The sequence below is a fragment of the Pteropus alecto genome, unplaced genomic scaffold, assembly GCF_000325575.1.
Source record: "Pteropus alecto unplaced genomic scaffold, ASM32557v1 scaffold164, whole genome shotgun sequence".
Classification (NCBI taxonomy): Eukaryota; Metazoa; Chordata; class Mammalia; order Chiroptera; family Pteropodidae; genus Pteropus; species Pteropus alecto.
Window position 1 is genome coordinate 21,958,155 of NW_006439568.1, and position 18,234 is coordinate 21,976,388.

The 18,234-nt window shown below is 39.6% G+C and overlaps 1 protein-coding gene across 1 annotated transcript in view; it reads right to left on the bottom strand.

Annotated features, from left to right (window-relative positions):
* Nucleotides 1–1,890: 1,890 nt before the first annotated feature.
* SPAG1 (sperm associated antigen 1) overlaps nucleotides 1,891–18,234 on the bottom strand; it is a 57,279-nt gene continuing 40,935 nt past the window's right edge. Inside the window, exons 14-19 of the mRNA XM_015592959.2 lie at nucleotides 17,187–17,353; nucleotides 14,315–14,447; nucleotides 12,333–12,459; nucleotides 4,741–4,905; nucleotides 3,303–3,668; nucleotides 1,891–3,201 (exon numbers count right to left, since the gene is read on the bottom strand). Coding sequence (XP_015448445.1) covers nucleotides 3,070–3,201; nucleotides 3,303–3,668; nucleotides 4,741–4,905; nucleotides 12,333–12,459; nucleotides 14,315–14,447; nucleotides 17,187–17,353 — 1,090 coding nt within the window. The 3' untranslated portion in view covers nucleotides 1,891–3,069. The remainder of the gene's footprint in view (nucleotides 3,202–3,302; nucleotides 3,669–4,740; nucleotides 4,906–12,332; nucleotides 12,460–14,314; nucleotides 14,448–17,186; nucleotides 17,354–18,234) is intronic.

An 18,234-nucleotide genomic window follows, 5' to 3' on the forward strand; every position in this document is an offset into this window, starting at 1 on the left:
TGGTAGTTTCATTATAATGTGTCCTGGAAAAGGCACTTTCACATTGGGGTACTAAGGTCATCAATCGGCTTCGTGAATTTGGATGTCCAAGTCTTTTTACCTAAGTTTGGAAAGTTGTCAGCTATTATTCCTTTGAATAAATTTTTTCTTTCTCCCTCTCTTCTCCTCTGGATGCCCAATTATTCTAGTATTTGCTCTTCTGATTGAGTCCCATGGATCATATAGAATTTCTTCACTCTTTTTCATTTGTATTTTCCTTCTCTTCTGTTATTTCAAAGTTCCTATCCTTAAGTCTTTTATTCTGTTGTCCATCTGTTCTGTTGCTACAGATGTTCTCTATTGTATTATCTCGTTCATTGGTTTCTTCAGTTCCAATATTTATTTTTTTCCTATCTCTTTACTAAAGAGTTCCTTTTGTTCATGTATTTTTCCTTCCTAATATCATTGAACTATCTTGAGTTTTATTGTCGCTTATTCAGTCTCCCTTCAAAGTAACTAGAGTAGTCCCTCCTTATCCATGGGGGATAAATTCTAAGATCCCCAGTAGATGCCAGAAGCTGCGGATAGTACCAAACCCTACACATACTATGTTTTTTTCCTATACTACATACCTATGATAAAGTTTAATTTGTAAATCAGGCATAGTAAGAAATAGAACAATTATAGCAATATGCTATAGTAAAAGTTATATGAATGGCTTTGGGGTTATTAAGTAAAATAAAAGTTACTTGAACATAAGCACTATGATACTGATACAGTCAACCTGATAATAGATAGCTACCGACTAGCCAGCGGGTAGCGTGTACAGCATGGATATGCTGAACAGAGGTGATTCACGTCCTGGGCAGGACAGTCAGGGATAGCACAAGATTTCATCATGCTACTCAGAACTATGTGCAATTTAAAACTTATAAATTGTTTATTCCTGGAATTTTCCATTTAATAATTTTGGACTGTAGTTTATCACAGGTAACTGAAGCTGCAAAAAGCAAAACTGTGGATAAAGCAGGGGAGACTACTGCATTCTAAAGTCTTTATCTGCTAGATCACAGTATTGTGGCTTTGAGCTAGGTTGTTGGAGAATTATTGATCTCTTTGGGGAGTAACATATTTTCTTGATTTTTCATGTCCCTTATATTTTTGCACTGCTGTTTTCATATTTTAAGCAGCAGACACCTTACATCTTTATTGGTTACCTTCAGATGGAGTATTGATCACTGCTTTGCCAGAATGGGTTTCCTCAGCTTTTGAATAGGAAGACCTGTTCCACTGTTATCACTCCCTCTTGTGGCAGAATTCTTAACCTTTTACATCTTTTCTTCTTATAACTCACCAGACTGGCTGCTGAAAACCTCTTTTGTTTTCCAGCAGCAGTGCTATAGCTCCAGTTTGTGGTTTCTCTCTTGCCACAGATGTTTTCTGAGAACACTCCGGTTGCTCCATCTGCTTTCACTCCTGCACTCCGGATCTTACACAAAGACCTGGCCACTGGGGCGCTGGGGGGACTTGCAGACTCGGTGGGGAGACTGAGCAGGATACCCTAGAGGCTTGTGGGCAGACTTCCTGACGGAGCTCTGAGGCAGTCAGCAGGACCCGCACTCCTTTAATGCACGTGGACATTCTTATCTGCTTCCTGCACTTTCTCTTCCCTCCCTAGTAACGAAGGTGCTGCCTCCGTACTCTTGGGAGAAATGGATATGTCCAGCTGCGACCCACACCACTGCGACGGCCAGGCATTCACTCACTGTTTTCTACCTCCTGTAGGCGAGGCTGCCAGTGGGGATGGCTTAACATACGCAGCTGGGTGCTGGGCATGTCACTGTCAACAAAACAGGATGTTTCCTTTCTATGTCTGTCTCTACCGTAAAGTTACTAACACACGCCATGATCTACTTTTACAAAGATTTAATAGCATTAAAGGAGAAAACTATTTTGTTTGCTTGAAGATTAGAATTAAATACCCATTACAGTAGATTTTCCTTTATGAACAAAGAATAGTCTGAAAGAAAAATAGCAGTTTAAAATGTACCGCTTACCCACAATTTTTTAATATTCTATAACTATATGAAATTAAATAAAAAATATAGAAATATTAAAAGTGATATTCGTCTTTCATCTTCACTTCTAAAGAGCAAGAAAATGCTCCAGAAAAAGACTTGACTACAGACTACAGGAACAAATTTGACAGTACACTGAGACCTTTACTTTGACTCAGTTAACAAAGGAACTTTCGATATGCTGAGTTCTTCATAATCTCTTTAAATTAGGGGAATAAATGTGGTCATGGTTAAAAGAGGGGAAAGAAGATATTTAAATAGTTGAGAACAATATGGGGGCGACAATTCAAATAGAAAAGTAGGCTTAATTTGCCTTTATATATTGGTTGTTTTGTTATTGCTTACATAAGTAATTTATAAGGGTAACTAGCTTTTAAAATCTAGTAAAAAGTGGTAGAAATTTTTGCCAATTTTTGTTCTTAAGAGGGAATGCTTACATATTAGAAAATAAGTTCCTCTTACAATTCTAATAACCACAATTTATTTAATAATCATTTCATATTATAGACTTAATATTGCAATTCATCTTAGCAGATTATAATACGCAAGTAGTATAAAATGGGATATATATATATATCTTAGCAGGAAATAAAGGTGATGTAATAATCACTGGTAATGATTTTCACTTTTAAAAATGAATTTTAAAGAAATACATTCTGTCAAACTTAAGCAGACTCCTTCATAGCCCAAAGAAATGTAATTTAACTCAATTTTTTAACAAGTCATTAAGAGAAAATGTATGATATAAATTAAAATGTACTTAACCAGTTCCAAATATACTTATTAAATATAAAGATGTTAGCTCTGGTACATAAGAAAATATTTACAACTAATAAAAAGCAGATTGTAGAATATACATGTTCTATGTATAAAATAAGTAAAATATTTTATAGCCCAGACCAAGGGATCTTTTCTAAGCCAGGTTTTATCCATGCAACTGCATTACAATGTCATCTCATTAGCATTACTGGAACACATGCATGCATAAAGGAAATCCACCAATCATCTTGATTTAGAGCTCATACTGCCTTTTCAAGGCCTGTGCATCTTCTAAAGTAAAATGTTTGTTTGGTGTGTCCAAGAGGTCATCAAAAAGTTGTTCAATTTGCTCCTTTTGGTCCTTGCTAATTAGTGTCAACATCGTCTGAAAGGAGAAAAATTAGATTTGCATAAGATATTAACATTTGAAAGTTACAGACCCTAAAAACAAAACAATCTCTATTAATGAGATATTTTGCCACTTACCTTAAATCTTTCTGCTTTACTCAGATATAAAAGATGCTGATATACCAGTGAGGGATCTTTATCGATAAGATTAATTTTCAGAGCCTGAATGAGCAGGAGGAATACATCTCCTTCAAGTTTGTTACTCAACAACATCGGCAAATCTTTTGGTTCAGTGATAGCCAAAAGGTGTGAACAGGCTCTTTTATCCTTCCTAGCACTTAGAGCATTTATAACCTGACCAAATTCATAGGCATTGTTAGGCTTGGCGATTGGTAGTTTTTCAGAGTATTCTGGCCCATTGCTTGTGTCCCCCTTCTCAGAAGCAAGGCAGCCAGTGGAGACCTCCTCTGAGGCCCTTTCAGGCTCTTCACAGCCTTCATTCACCTTCATGGGGAAAAAAATTACAATGTGACACAAACAGCCACTGTACACATCCCAAGTTACATTTATTAAAATCAGAAGGAACTGAAAAACACAAGTACACTTTAGTCATGTATTTTAGTCATGTTCTAAGTGAAAAGTATATAATTTATAATAAATCATAAATTCTACTTTCTTAGGAAATTTTAAGGTATGAGTATCCATTAAAAGTATTCTTTTTAAAGAGCATTTTTAACATTGAAAATATGACAATAAGATTTTATTGATAATTTTTCATGAATAAAACTGCTGTATTAAAAAAGACCTATAACAGCTTTATCTCTTTTTCCTAACTTTTACTTATTTACTTAACGTTTAACAGAGAAGTAAACTTACATTTTTTATAATATAATAGTTTTTCTTCCTTCTGTAGAGGGAAAAAACTTCCTAGCCTCTCTCACATTTTAACTTCTTACTCTTAGTGAAAATGTAACACGATAAACGGGGTATTAGTGTTCATGAATACACAGGAACTCATGAGCTGACATTCTTCACTAAAGGCATAGCAAGAGCTATAGCACTAGATGTTGTGTTATCTGAAATCACAAACGTAGGTTTGATCTTGGGGTAGTTCAAGATCTCTGTAGTTCAAGAGGCTAGTCTTGTTTCAGAGTGCTACAAAGGTCTGAATCAAAGTGGAAAATCTCTATGGGGTGTGGCTCGCTGGTCCATTGAAACAAAATCAGTCCTATTACAATTCTCCAGGTCTACCCTGCAAAGCTCAATGGCCATATGCTCCCAGAACAATCTGGGAGGAAGCAATACAGGGCACAGGCCAGGTGGGCGGGGTGGGGTGGGAGAGAAAGAAGAACCTCAGTTCCACAGACTTCCAATGCCATCCAGGGGCCCTGGCTGGGAAAACATAATGGCTAATTATCATGGCAAAGGAAAAGTCTGTTTTTATAACTGGTTAAAATTTCTTCATTGATCATCAGAATAAAAACACAAATTTTTTTTGTAGAACCCACAGGAATGACTTTTGAATCAATAGAAGATCTCCAAAAGAGTACTTGCGAAGGTAACGAACTCCAAATACCTCTTGAATCTCGATTTTCCTTCTCTCCTTTTCCTTGCTGAATGATGTTGTATTATCCTTGATACTTAGGAATCTGGTTACCTCCTCCAGCTCCATCTTCGCCTCAACAATACCTGAGTCTAGTAGGAGAACTTTATTGAGATCATTTAAACTTTCCTGATAATTCTGAAAGTAGAAGGCAGAGAAAATAATTTTCATAAGAGGGCACAGACATGCCCACGTGGGAGTGAGAGTGATGAGCTGTGTGGGGAGTGTGCAGTGGGTTCGATTAGCACCATGATTATTAAGTTAGGCCTTTGAGGTAACACTTGGGCTAAAATATTATATAGCCTGTAACACTGCACACATCCTCTACTGAAGAAAGAGCACAAAATCTGGTGTTATAAGACTCAAGTTCAATCCTGCATCACCACAACCTTCACAGTCCCTAAGACACGGCAGGCATTTGTTGTGTGCTAAATGAATAAGTGAAATAATGAAATCCTAATTTTAGCACCTATGAGCAGTAAAACTGGAACAAGATCCTACTTAACCTTTCCGAGCTTAGGTTTTTCTTATCTTATAAAATAATAACAAAAGTTTCTCTATTCTAGTTTTCACGAGGCTGTACCAAGTAATAAAGAAATTAATGTGTGGTTTAAACCTATAAAGGGTTATACAAATGTTAGCTGTTACTATAATATTTTGTTCCGTAAAACCCTTTAAAGTTGTATACTGTTCAAATAGGCTAGAGTCAACATTTATTCTTCCATAAAGAGTTGGACAATATACACAAGAGCGGTCGAGGGGAAAGAAAAGGAATCTAAGCTTAACAAAACACAGCACAGAATCTGATAGCACAGAGAGCTACCACAAAATCAGTCCACTGTGACAGGCCGTATTCTAGAACTACAGGCTGGACCCAGGTTCTGATTAAATCAAAATGAATTCTGTGAGGAGAATTCCAGTGATGTGTAACCTTTCTGAGTATTCATAACATCTCAATAACAGCGTACGCCGGAGGTTGAGGCACAGGTAAGACAAGCTAATTGTTATGTGACATTCCTGGGACACTATTAGGCCACATCCCTTCCCCCTCCACCCAGCAACACACTAGAGCAAGAGTGAGGGAGTGATGTGTTTAAAGACATAATCTTAAATCTGCTCTAATTTATAAAAAAGGTAAAGTACTTACAAACTATAGGGTATTATGACCTATTGGTAACAAATCTCTACACACAACTGTGTCAAGACAGCACAGATGGAACCTGCTACCAAAAAAATGACACTGTATTTCCACAGGAAGTGTTCCAGGCGGGACCACACTGAAAGGCAAGTGGGGCAGCAGGGCAAACCGAGGGAGTAATAATAGCCAACCTTTACCATCCTCAGCATTTTGCAAGCATTATTATTATACTCTCACAATAGCCCTACAAATACTACTTTTACTGTCCCCATTTTAACGATGAGGAAACGGAGGCAGAGAGAGAGTCTTTGGGACGATCAAGGCAGCAATAGCCAGACGGCGAGTGATAATACAGCGGTGAAGCTCAAGTGAAGCCCGAAAGTAGAGATTTGGGAGCTACAGCCTTGGAAGTGAAAGTCCAACAACACAAGAGTCAATGTGATTTTTTTTTTTTTTACCCATTCCAGAAAAGTCTGTGCCTAAGAGCAATCTTTCTGGTTGCAGGAGACCTAAGAAAGCAGGAAATATACTTTGATAAATGTTAAAACAGAGGCAGGCACGTGTGACGAGAGGGCAGGAGAGCAGGAAGGGCGGGGGCAACATCACGCAGGGAGGCAATGGAAGATGAGGGGCCGCTCTGCCAGACCCCACAGAGTGGTCAGGCCAGGGGCTTTCACTTGACACATGGCAACTGACCACTTCCTTGTGCCGGGAACTGGGAACACTGTGGGAAAAAGCAGCCGTGGTCACGGCCCGCACGGAAGCTTCCGTCTTATGAAGGGGAACAGTTAAAAAAGAAGTAAACAGATGAATAAATAATTACGTATGGACCGTCATTAATGCAATTAAAACAAACAAAGGTTGAGATGGATACTAATGAGGGGAAGGAATCTCCTTTCGATCCATTTGTCAGAGAATGCAAGTTCTGAAAAGAAACCAGCCCTGCAGAGTGGAGGGAAGGACAGAGCTCACACAAAGAGTGTGGCACTGGCAGAAAGAACATTAAAAGTTGCTAATGACCTCATTAGGCCTTAAAGTATCATCACAAGTGATATCATTTACTATTAATAGATGTGCTTAAACTATAATAACAACAATTTTATGTTACTTTTTCATATCTCGGTCTTCTAGCATCCCCAATTGCCTGTGAATTCCATAAGGCAGGCACCATGTCTTAGCCGCCTGTATGCTCCCAAAGCCTAGCACAGACGTCTCACTCAATACAAGAAATAAGTTGTAATTAAAAGTAAAATGTTATCTTTTCTTGTGAAGAAGAGCTGTACATTAAGGAAAGTTCTGTACTTTTCAAAACTGGCACACAGGAAAAAAAAAATTAAAGCCAGCTCGAAAACAAAAGATCCCCAAAAGCGGAGTGTTTGGTTGAGCTACCTGCCAGGTGAGCCCGGGGCCAACCCTCGCCACGGTCACGGGAGGAGGCGGGCACAGGTGTGCTGCTGAAGCATTTGATAAGCAGTTGTAGCCTGTGCAGATCCTGAAATTAAATTCACTTGGCACATAACTCAAACTACAGGGTATATAAGTCAAGCTGTAAGAAGTCAAATCAGAAAAATAAATTGCCGGCCTCATAATCTAGTGGGATAAGATTGCTGAAATTTGGGATTATTTTTCTGCATCCTAATACAATTTCTAGAATTCATTCCAAGGAAGTACAAAATTCTGGTCTTTCATTAGGTTTACCTTTTGACTTTTGGTCAGGTAAACAAGTTCAGAGACAGGCAGCCAGAACAAGGTAGACCTGCTCTAGGTCTGGACACTCAGAAACTCGTGAGTCACACAGATCTACTGTCATGTACCCAAATCCATTAAGCACGAAGAGAGTGGAGTAAATTTTGAAGAGGCCTCTTTTCATTGACGATGCCACACACCACCTAGGAAATCTTCACATGAGGTTTACAAATGAGTGGGTTGCTAACAAAAAAGCGGGGTGCGGGGCCAGGTCACACAGGCACTATAAGTACAGTGGGGCTGTGGACCTTCGGGGTTAGTGGGCACATACGCATGCTGGGAGGGTGGTGCACCCCAGTCCCACAGGCACAGGACCCTTTTAGACCTCATCAGCTGTACCTCTTCAGCTGCCTATTCATTTGTTAGCCTTATAATATCCCTCTTAACAAACTGAGAAGGGGGCGGGGGAGGGCGGGCAGCGGCACGGCTCCACTGGCATGGGAGGCGGCTCACAGAATCCGCACAGGTGTGGCTCTGCTGAAACCTGAGTGGACCTAGATCTAGAAATGACTGATCGCTTAGTACACACAGACCGTAATCATTTACTATACTATGCAAAAACATGACTGCCCTCTCCCCCAAAAAACTTGGTTTTACAGAATATATTTTTAGATATTTCCCTGTGATGGGCATTAAAAGATCTCAGACTCAATAAGGTCAAAACAAAACTCCCCTCTCCCCGCTCACACTTCCTCCTCCCGCTTTCCAAACTCCATGATGACCGCACTGCACCTGTCGGCCGCCAGCACCAGGAACCTGGGAGGCACCCGCTTTGTTCCTTGTTCCACACAGTTCAGTGCTCAGTGTGTCCTGTCAACTTTACCCTCACACAACCTTCAATTAATCCCTCACCTTCTGTTACTGGCTGAATTGTGTCCCCTTGGAAATTCCTATGTTAAGAGCCTAACCCACAGAACTTCAGAATGGAGACAGGTTCTTCAAAAGGTAATCGAGTTACAGTAAGGTTAGGGTGGGTCCTAATCCAATATGATTGGTGTCCTTATAAAAGAGGAAATCTAGACATAGAAATGTGTAGAGAGAAGAGAGAGTGAAGACACAGGGAGAAGACAGCCATCCACACGCCAAGGAGAGGGGCCTGGAACACATCCTTCCTGTGTCGCAGGCCGCAAGAGGAGCCGACCCTGCCAACATCTTAATCTCAGACTCTAGCCTTCGGAAGTATGAGGAAATAAATGTCAGTTGTTTAAGGCAGAGGTCCCCAACCTTTGTGGCACCAGGTGCTCCTATGAAAATCTAATGCCTGATGTCTGAGGTGGAGCTGAGGTGGTGATGCTAGCGTTGGGGAGCAGCTGCAAATACAGATGAAGCTTCGCTTGCTGGCCTGCCGTTCACCTCCTGCTGTGCAGCTCTATTCCTAACAGGCCCTGGACCTATACTGGTCCACAGCCCGGGGTTTGGGAACTCCTGGTTTAAGCCACCATCGTGGTACTTTGTTACGGCAGCCCTAGCAAACTAACACACCTTCTCTCTTCCCTTTGCCATTACCTTCCTTTGGGCATCTGCTGCTCACCGTGGTGGCCTCTCACATATCTCCTCCCTACTATATGCTGGGCCCCCTTTGATCCACTTTCTACAATGTCCCCAAATCTGACCCATCATGCTGCCCTTTACCACACTCTGGGGTTCCCATTATCTTTGGGATCAAGCCCAGCCCTAGAGCATGGTCCCCCAGGCCTCCATGATCTGACTACCTCTCTCCATTCCCACTCACACCTGTGCCTGGCCTCCAGCTGTACCAATTCATGAAGAAGTCCATAAAAAACATGCACAAGGATGTCATAGCAGCTTTACCCATAAAAGACCCAAACTGGAAACACTTAAACGTCGTTAACTGGTAAATACGTAAAATAAATTGTACAGTCATACAGCTCAGCAATAAAAAGGAACATTTCCTGATATTCACATAATATGGATGAATCTCAGATGTTACGCTGAACAAAATAAGCTGAAGAGTACATTCTGTACTTTTGCTAATGTCAAAAAAAGAAGCACAACTAACCCCGTGACGGAAATCAGATGAATGGTGGTGGGGGTAGGAGGAGGGGGATGGAAATGTTCCTTATCTTGACTGGGGTGGGGTGCTGGCTACATAGGAATGTATATTACTCAAGTCAATGACCAAATTAAGACAACGATCCTGTTTACAACTGCATCAAAAGAATACAATACCTAGGAATAAATTTAGCCAAAGAAGTGAAAGACCTGTACACTGAAAACTACATGGCACTAATGAGAGAAACTGAAGACACAATAAATGGAAAGATGTTCCATGCTCACGGGTGGGAAGAATTAACATGTTAAAATGTCCATACTACCAAAAACAACCTACAGATTCAATGCAATCCCAATCAAAATACCAATGGCATTTTTCACAGAAATAGGACAAACAATCCTAAAAACTGTATAGAACCACAAAACACCCCAAAGAGCCAAAGCAATCTTGAAAAAAAAATAAAGTGGAGGTATCACATTTTCTGGCTTCAAACTATATTACACAGCTATAGTAATCAGAACAGTACGATACTGGCATAAACACATACACTTAGATCAATGAAACAAAACACAGAGCCCTAGAAATAAACCCACGAATATAAGGTCAATTAATCTATAACAAAGGAGCTAAGAATTCTCATTGGTAAAAGGACAGTCTCTTCAATAAATGGTATCGGGAAAACTGGACAGCCACATGCAGAAGAATAAAGCTGGACCGCCATACATAAAAATCAACTCAAAATGGGTTAAACTTGATTTTAAGACCTGAAACCAGAAAACTAGGAGAAAACAGGCAGTAAGCTCTTTGGCTTTCATCTTAGAGATGATTTTTTGGATTTGACACCAGAAGCAAAGGCAGCAAAAGCAAAAATAAACAAAATGGGACTACATCAAATTAAAAAGCTTCTGCACAGCAAAGAAAACCATTCATAAAATGAAAAAATAACCTACTGAGTGGTAAAAAAAAACAAAAACTGCAAATCATATATGTGATAAGGGATTAATATCCAAAATATGTAAAGAACCCATACAACTCAACAGCAAAAAAAAAGATTAAAAGATGAGCAGAAGAACGGTAAAGACATTCAGATGACTTACAGGTACATGAAAAGATGCTCAGCATCACTCATCCTTAGGGAAATGCAAATCAAAAACCACAATGAGATATTGCTTTACACCTGTTAGAACGGCTATTATCAAAAAGGCAAAAAAATAAGTGTTGGTAAAGATGTGGAGAGAAGGGAACCCTTGTGCTCTGTTGGTGGGAATGTAAATCAGTATAGCCCCTATGGAAAGGAGTACGAAGGTTCCTCAAAAATTTAAAAATAGAACTACCTTAAGATCTAGCAATTCCACTTCCGGGTCTTTATCCAAAGAAAACAAAAACACTGACTTGAAAAGACACCCCACTTCCATGTTCACTGCAGCAGTATTTATAATAGCCAAGACATGGAAACACTGATGGATGAATGGATAAAGTGGTGTATATACGTGCTGGAATATTATTCAGCCATAAAAAAAGAAGGCAATCCTGCCATTTGCAACAATATGTATGGACTTTGAGGGCATTACACTAAGTGAAGTAAGTCAGAGAAAGACAATTACCATATGTGCAATTAAACTTATATGTGGAATCTAAGGGAAAAAAACAACAACAAAAAAAACTTGAACTCAGATACAGAGAACAGACTGGTGGCTGCTAGAGGTGAGGCGGGGAATGAGGGATGGGCAGTATGGGTGAAGGTGGTCGACAGGTACAAGCTTCCAGTTATACAATAAATCATGAGAAAATAATGTACAGTATGGTGACTATAGTTAATAATACTGTATTATATATTTGATAGTTGCTAAGAGAATAGATCTTAAAAGTTCTCACAAGAAAGAAAAATTTTGTAAGTGTGGTGATAGATGTTAACGAGACATAATATAGTGATCATTCTGCAATACATACATATACTGAATCATTATGTTGTATACTTGGAACTAATAAAATATTGTGTTGATTATATTTCAATTTAAAAATCTTTAAAGAGAAAAAAAAATCCAAGACCTGCACACTGTGTGAATTTCACTGTATTAGACCTTAATCAAATTGACTTTTAACATTCATTCAAGTTTTCCATGTGGAAGAAACAGTATTAACAAAAGCATAATTATACAATACTTTCTTTGAAAATACGGTGCAGTTTTCTTAAAGAAGAATGCCATCCGTTAGTCTCATACTGACCACCAGCTGGTTTAAGGCCCAAATCACCAGGAGATCTCAGTCTCCTATGTCTCTACCATCTTCCATTCTGACGCCTTCCTCCCGCCCCCACAGACAACCCCCAGTCCTTTGCTGGAGGAGTCCAATGGCATTGCTGGTGGCCTTCAGTAATTCGGTAAAAAATCTCCCTGTCCCTTAAAGTAGACCTACTGTAACTGACAACAGTCCTTAGGAAATAAACCATAATTTTTAGGCTGGAAGTGATAATAGACATTATCTAGCTCCACATTGTAATTAGGGAAAATCTGAGGCCTACTACAAAGTTTCAGGACTGATTAGTACAGAACTAGGATTAAACCCCAGGAAAATCCTGCTCCCATTCCATGATCCTGAGACTGATGTTCATGAAAACTACATTTGCTCAGAGCGGAAGTTTACGTATTAAAATGAAGATTTCCTCACCTTGAGTCCTTTATGAGCAAGAGCTCGTCTATAGCACGCTTTCACATTCCCGTTGTCTATCTGCAGTGCCTGATCACAGTCCTGCTTTGCCTCTTCGAACTGGCACAGCTTCAAGTAACAGAGAGCTCTGGTATGAGGTAATGGAACTCAGTATTATGCAAGGTAAAGATAATACATCTATAAATTTAGACAGCTAATAAAAATCAAAATAGCTCAATAAGTCGATTTCCATACCACAGCTGTTTCTCAATTGAAAACTAACACTTTACTCCAATTATGGCATTTTCTTGCAATACATATAATTATGGCACTAGGGATACAACTGCAAATAAAATATAGTCCCAGCCCTCAAGGAGGCTGCAATCTAGCAGAAGAGACAGACAACTGAAGCAAACAAACACAATAAAATCTGTACAGGATGCTCTAGGAGGACACAGCTGAAAATCTCATCAGATCTGGTGGGGCTGAGGAGAGGGGAGGAACAATTAGGAAAGACCTGAAAGTGACATTTAAGTTGAAGCCCCGAGTATTAAGTGAGAATTATCCAATGTAAAGGCACTGGGCTGAGAGTGAAGATGTAGGGAGTGGGGAGTGGAGGTCAGGACCCAGTATGTGCAAAGTTCTACGGTGAGAGAACACGGTGTTCTTGATGGAGTAAGAAGAGCTCCACATGGCCATAGTGCAGGGATGAGGCTAGCAGAGTGGGCAGGCCAGATCATGACGGGCCTTATAAATCATGGCAAGGAGGCTGAGCTTTATCCTGAATTTCAAGGAAGTCCATTGACGGGTTTTTAAATAGGGGCTGACCTGTTCACTATGTTTAAAGAGGTCACTCTAGCTGCAACTTGGAGGATGAGATGAGAGGGAACAGGACGGTGCAGGCACACCAGAAAGGGTGTTGCAGACGGACAGGAGATAGCGGTTGCCCAGAGGAGGGAATGGTGGTGAGGGTGGAGAAAAGGCTCACGCTGAAGAAAAATTCAGAACCTAAAGACATCCGAGCTTCTGCCAGACTGGAAGAGGGAGGGAGGCCTCCGTCAGGGATGGTAACGCATCATGAGTGCAGAAGGGAAGGAAGTGCTCAGGACCAAAGCTCAGAGACAGAGATCTGGGGGCCATAAATGGAAGGTGGCAAATGGAGCTGAGTAGAGGAAAAGATGGCCAGAAAGCATGGAGAGCGAAAAAGGGATCTACACCTTTAGAACCCCAAGCATACCAGGGACAGAAAAGCCTGTAGAGGGGAAAGATGACAGCTGGGCAGGAGAGCTGTCAGCACTGCGGCCAAGGGGAGAGGGAGGGCTCCAGGGAAAACCAAGTGGCATTAATGCCCAACACTGCAGAGGCTGAACAGGAGGAGGGCAGAAAAAGGCCTTTTAAATTTAGTGACACGTTTTTGGCAAAAACGTTGGCAATAGAGGAAAACGTACCCAAACAAGGCAGTGAGAAGTTAAAAAGAATTTGTCTCAAATAGCTAGAAAAATTCATGCTGTGAGTCCCTACTCTTTAGGAACCATACCTCATTTATTTCTTATCACCCTGGACTCTACGTACTCACTAAAATTCCCCAAATCACCATATTCTAATTATCTTTTAGCACAATGTGGTAAAGATGGCACCTGAGCAGCATCCTAGAACAATCTATCTGCCTATTCTTACTGCATACTCAGATGCTGGCCCTTCCCTTAGCACTTGAGGAGAAAACGGGCACGTAAGACACTAGTTTGAAAGGGAAGGGATTCCTATTCCCGCTGTGGAGGATGATGCTCAGGCAGGCCAGCTGCAGCAAGGCCAGCCAGCCAGGAATGATCAGGCACAAAGGCGTAATGCTGATGAACCAGACCTCCAAGCTCACCACACCTCGTGTTTCAATCTCTCCAGAACTCCTATGGCCCCACCTCTTTGAAAAACTCACATAAGACAATTTTCTACATTTTTTAAATAAAAAATATTAACATAAGTATATAAAGTTACAAAGAACTTGCCTGTTTGTATAAATGGCACATTCCTTATTGTTAATCTTTAAACATTCACTGTATTTACTAAGGGCATCTTTATAGTTTTTGTCCTTTACACACTGATTTCCTTCTTCTTTAAAGGTTTTAAACATTTTTTCATCTATGGAACCCAAAAAATAAAAAAGGAGGAAGTTTTCATATAAGTACCTCTACAAAATCTTAAGTACATCTGTAAGTAAATCATCTATTGTAAATTAACTTGACCCGCCCCCCGTACCATCCAGAGCTAAAGTCTAAATGGAACAAAGTTTTGTATATAAATTAAAAAGATAAGTTGGCTGTAAGTAAAAATAATTATAAAATTATGACACTTTTTTCAAATTAGAAAATAAACACAAGTAATTCCATCATTTTATCCATATTCGCATGCCTTCTTTTCTCTGCTGGAGATACAAATATTTAGTGTTTGGGTAAATAATTATTTCATGAAAAATAAACAAACCTGTTAAAGCCTGAAGTAGACATTTGTCCAGTACCCCAACTTTCCTTGGAAAATCACAACTCTTTTACTCTCTACTTCTGTGGTTTAAAGCGAACCCCACTCTAGCCCTACCTTTTGGGGCAATCTTTGCTTTATCAATCAGCACATTACGTTTCCTTGGCCAAAATAATCTAACTGGTCAGGGGTGGATCTATGAGATCCAATAAGCTACACTAGGATTTTTGTGGCAGTGAGGGTCATTCGTGCTCTTTCCCGTGGAATGAGGATGAAAGGAGGAGCTATGTTGCCATCCTGTGAGACAAAGGGACAGTCTGTCTGAGAACGGGGCCAACACAGCAAAAGAAAGGCCGACTAGAGAGCTAAGGAAGAATTCTGAGTCCTAAATCCAACCATCCCTGCAGCTACGCTCCTTGTAGACTTTTCCACAATTGGCTCCTGCCAATACACAACCTTTTTTGCTTAAGCCATTAGGGTTAAGTTTCCTGGTATCCGCGATCAGAGTCCCAACTATTATCATTACCCATTATCTTGCAGTGGTCATGGCTGTCTTCGTGCTCAGGATCCATTTTCTCCTTCCCAGGGGCACCTCACAGCTATCACCCCGCCTCCTATTAGGCCTTTGTGTCGAGAGGAACAGGAACAGACATCGTAAGCCAATCTGGGCATGGCATTTCTAGATCATAGGGATTGGCTCAGGAATGTCACATGACCCATTAGAAAAAGTGTCCACAGAATTCAAGCCAATAGAACAACAGGATAAAAAAGCTACAGCTCTGGGGCAACATATTTCCTGATTCTTAAATTAATACTGCCAAAAGCAATGGAGTCTCTCACCATTTGGACTGATATGTGCAGACACGAAGCCTAAAACTGCTATGGTTCTACTGTTCCTGGCCAGAGCCTGGGCCCTGATAAGCCATGCACGATTTCAGAGATCTACCCGTGCCCTCCCAGTTACATGAGCCAAAACCATTCCTTACAATTTAGGTCAACAGATTTTCTGTTACTTAGAACCAAAGGTTTCTAACACACATCAAGTATTAAAATTTAAAGTTTTAAATCTATGTAGTAACTTTGCCCTATGGAGTAATTCAATTGAAAATAAAAATCCTTAACTTAAAAATTAAAATATACCTTTAAATTGACCCAAATATGATCTAAAAATCTTGATGCAGTGAATTTATATAGTATAAACCTGAATGTAAAATAATAATCTTATTTGTCCCTTTGCACAAACAGTATGACATATTAGTTAATTTTTCATCTTTTATTTTGAACAACAGAATATTTCTGCCTAATTTTCACGTTTCAAAAGATCTCACACAAGGGGGCCAAATGACTCTCCTCAGGAATCCTGGTATACATGAGCCCGAAAATAATGTTACAGAGGATATTTTCCCCTCAATCTGCTGAAAAACTTTCCTCAAACTTTTCTTCCCCCGATGTTGGTAAATCTTTGGCATCTACCCTCACTAACAATGAGTACACGGTGAATAGGAACAGCTGATTACACCTCTGCTTAGGATTTGCTCTCACAAATCTCTGGCATGGTCAGTAGATGCACTTTGTTCATAACAAACTTCCCTTCACTGAGCAAACACTTTTGGCCGGGCTCCGTTAATAATGGGCTTGAGGAAACTAGAGAGTTCTATGACTTTCCTAGGACTGCTAGATCATCTAAAAGCCTTGGCGGATTTTCCCTGCATCTTCTTTCTAGGCAATGGAGGGTCTAATACAAGCCATTAGGACATTATGACTCAGGAACTTCAGGGTGTCTACAAGGTGAAGCTCAGCACAGGAACAGACATGCAGTTCCTAAGAAGGTAGGAGAAATGGGAGCTCAACTGGCTTTAAACCAGAAAGAGTGAAGTCACATGTATTAAACACTCTGCACAAAGCAGAAGTAGGTACAACAGCAATGCAGATATGGTAACTACTATGATATAAGGCAGAAGGAAGTGCCTGCTAGATAGTTATGTTGTAGGGTTTTATTTATTTCGAATACATCACTCTTATTACGTTAGCCTTGTCAATACATGGTATAGTAGAAGACTATATGCTTACTTTTTTTCTTAATAACGACACTGACTTAACCTCTACTGAGGTTATTACAACCTTATACAGTCAGCATGTGCTAAATATTTTATATGCATATCTCCATTTATTCCTGAGAACAACTCCACAGGACATTTATTCATTTTACCCCCTTTTCACATACACTAGGATGCTGGAGGTGTGAAGCAACTTCTAAGACTCTGAAGTTAGAAAGGGGGAGAACAGGGTCTTAACGTAATACCAGGTCTAATGCCTGAGTTTATGCTTATTCTTCTGCTTTACTGTGAAAATATACAAGGCTCGAAATAACCCTCAGAAGAAAGGGGTGTAGGTTTCCCCTACCTGTGGTGCCTGGTTGGTGATGGCTGCTGGAATCGCCCACTTGGTCTGGAGGCATCTCTGCTGTGGGTCGCCAAGCTCGCAATTGCACCGAAGTGGGCACAGAAGGAATGGGTGACAACTTCTCCCGCCAGCTTGGACCATCCAGATCCATTAAAATTTTTGTTATTCTAAAGAGAAAAATGAGTTTTCTCTATTGATTATGCAATTTGTGTTTTATATTACCAAAGGTCATATCAAGAATAAGATTTACCAAAAGAAAAAAAAAAAGTAAGATTTACAAATGCTATACATTTGTGTATTTCCCTGTAGAAAACATACGATCTTGAGCTATTTGTTGTCCACATAAATGGTCTTCAAAAGGACTTTTAAAAGTTGCCAAAAACTATGTAACTTTAGATCCTTTTTGTATCAAAGAAAAAATTAAGACATTTCTAATTGGTTTAAAATTTTAATTTTTGAAAAAGCGAAATATAAATTAAAATTTGGGAAGCCTAGAAGAAATGACCCACAACATTTAAAATAATTACTAAATTGACACTGTATTACTCTTGAGACTATTCAATACATTAGAATTTCTACGGCCAAATTATATACTAAAAACAAGCGTACAAGATTGGCTGCTAAAACTGTTACCAGAACACTGCTTTTTCTTAAAACATTTACATGTGGTTAATAATCATATGGTAATACTCTTACTTGGTATTTTTTTTTCTTCTCTAAAATTATCCATTTATTTTGCATAAAGATGAAAAAATAGGATACTGGAGTCTACTTCAAGGGCCCTTGGATTAATGACATTTATTAAAAGTCATCATAAATCTCAGAGTAACATCCCTGATTATCACTTTCTCATCATTTTAAACATATAAAACATCATACTTTTATTTAAAAACAAAACAGAATTATGTCTTTGGGATGAATCTGGTTTTAAAAAGGTGCTCCCCAAGACTGAAGGTTTACTGGTAATTAATAGAATGCATTAGAGTTACAGAGCTCAGTAATACTTTTTGTGTGAAAAATTTGTATATTTATATAGAGACACATAGTT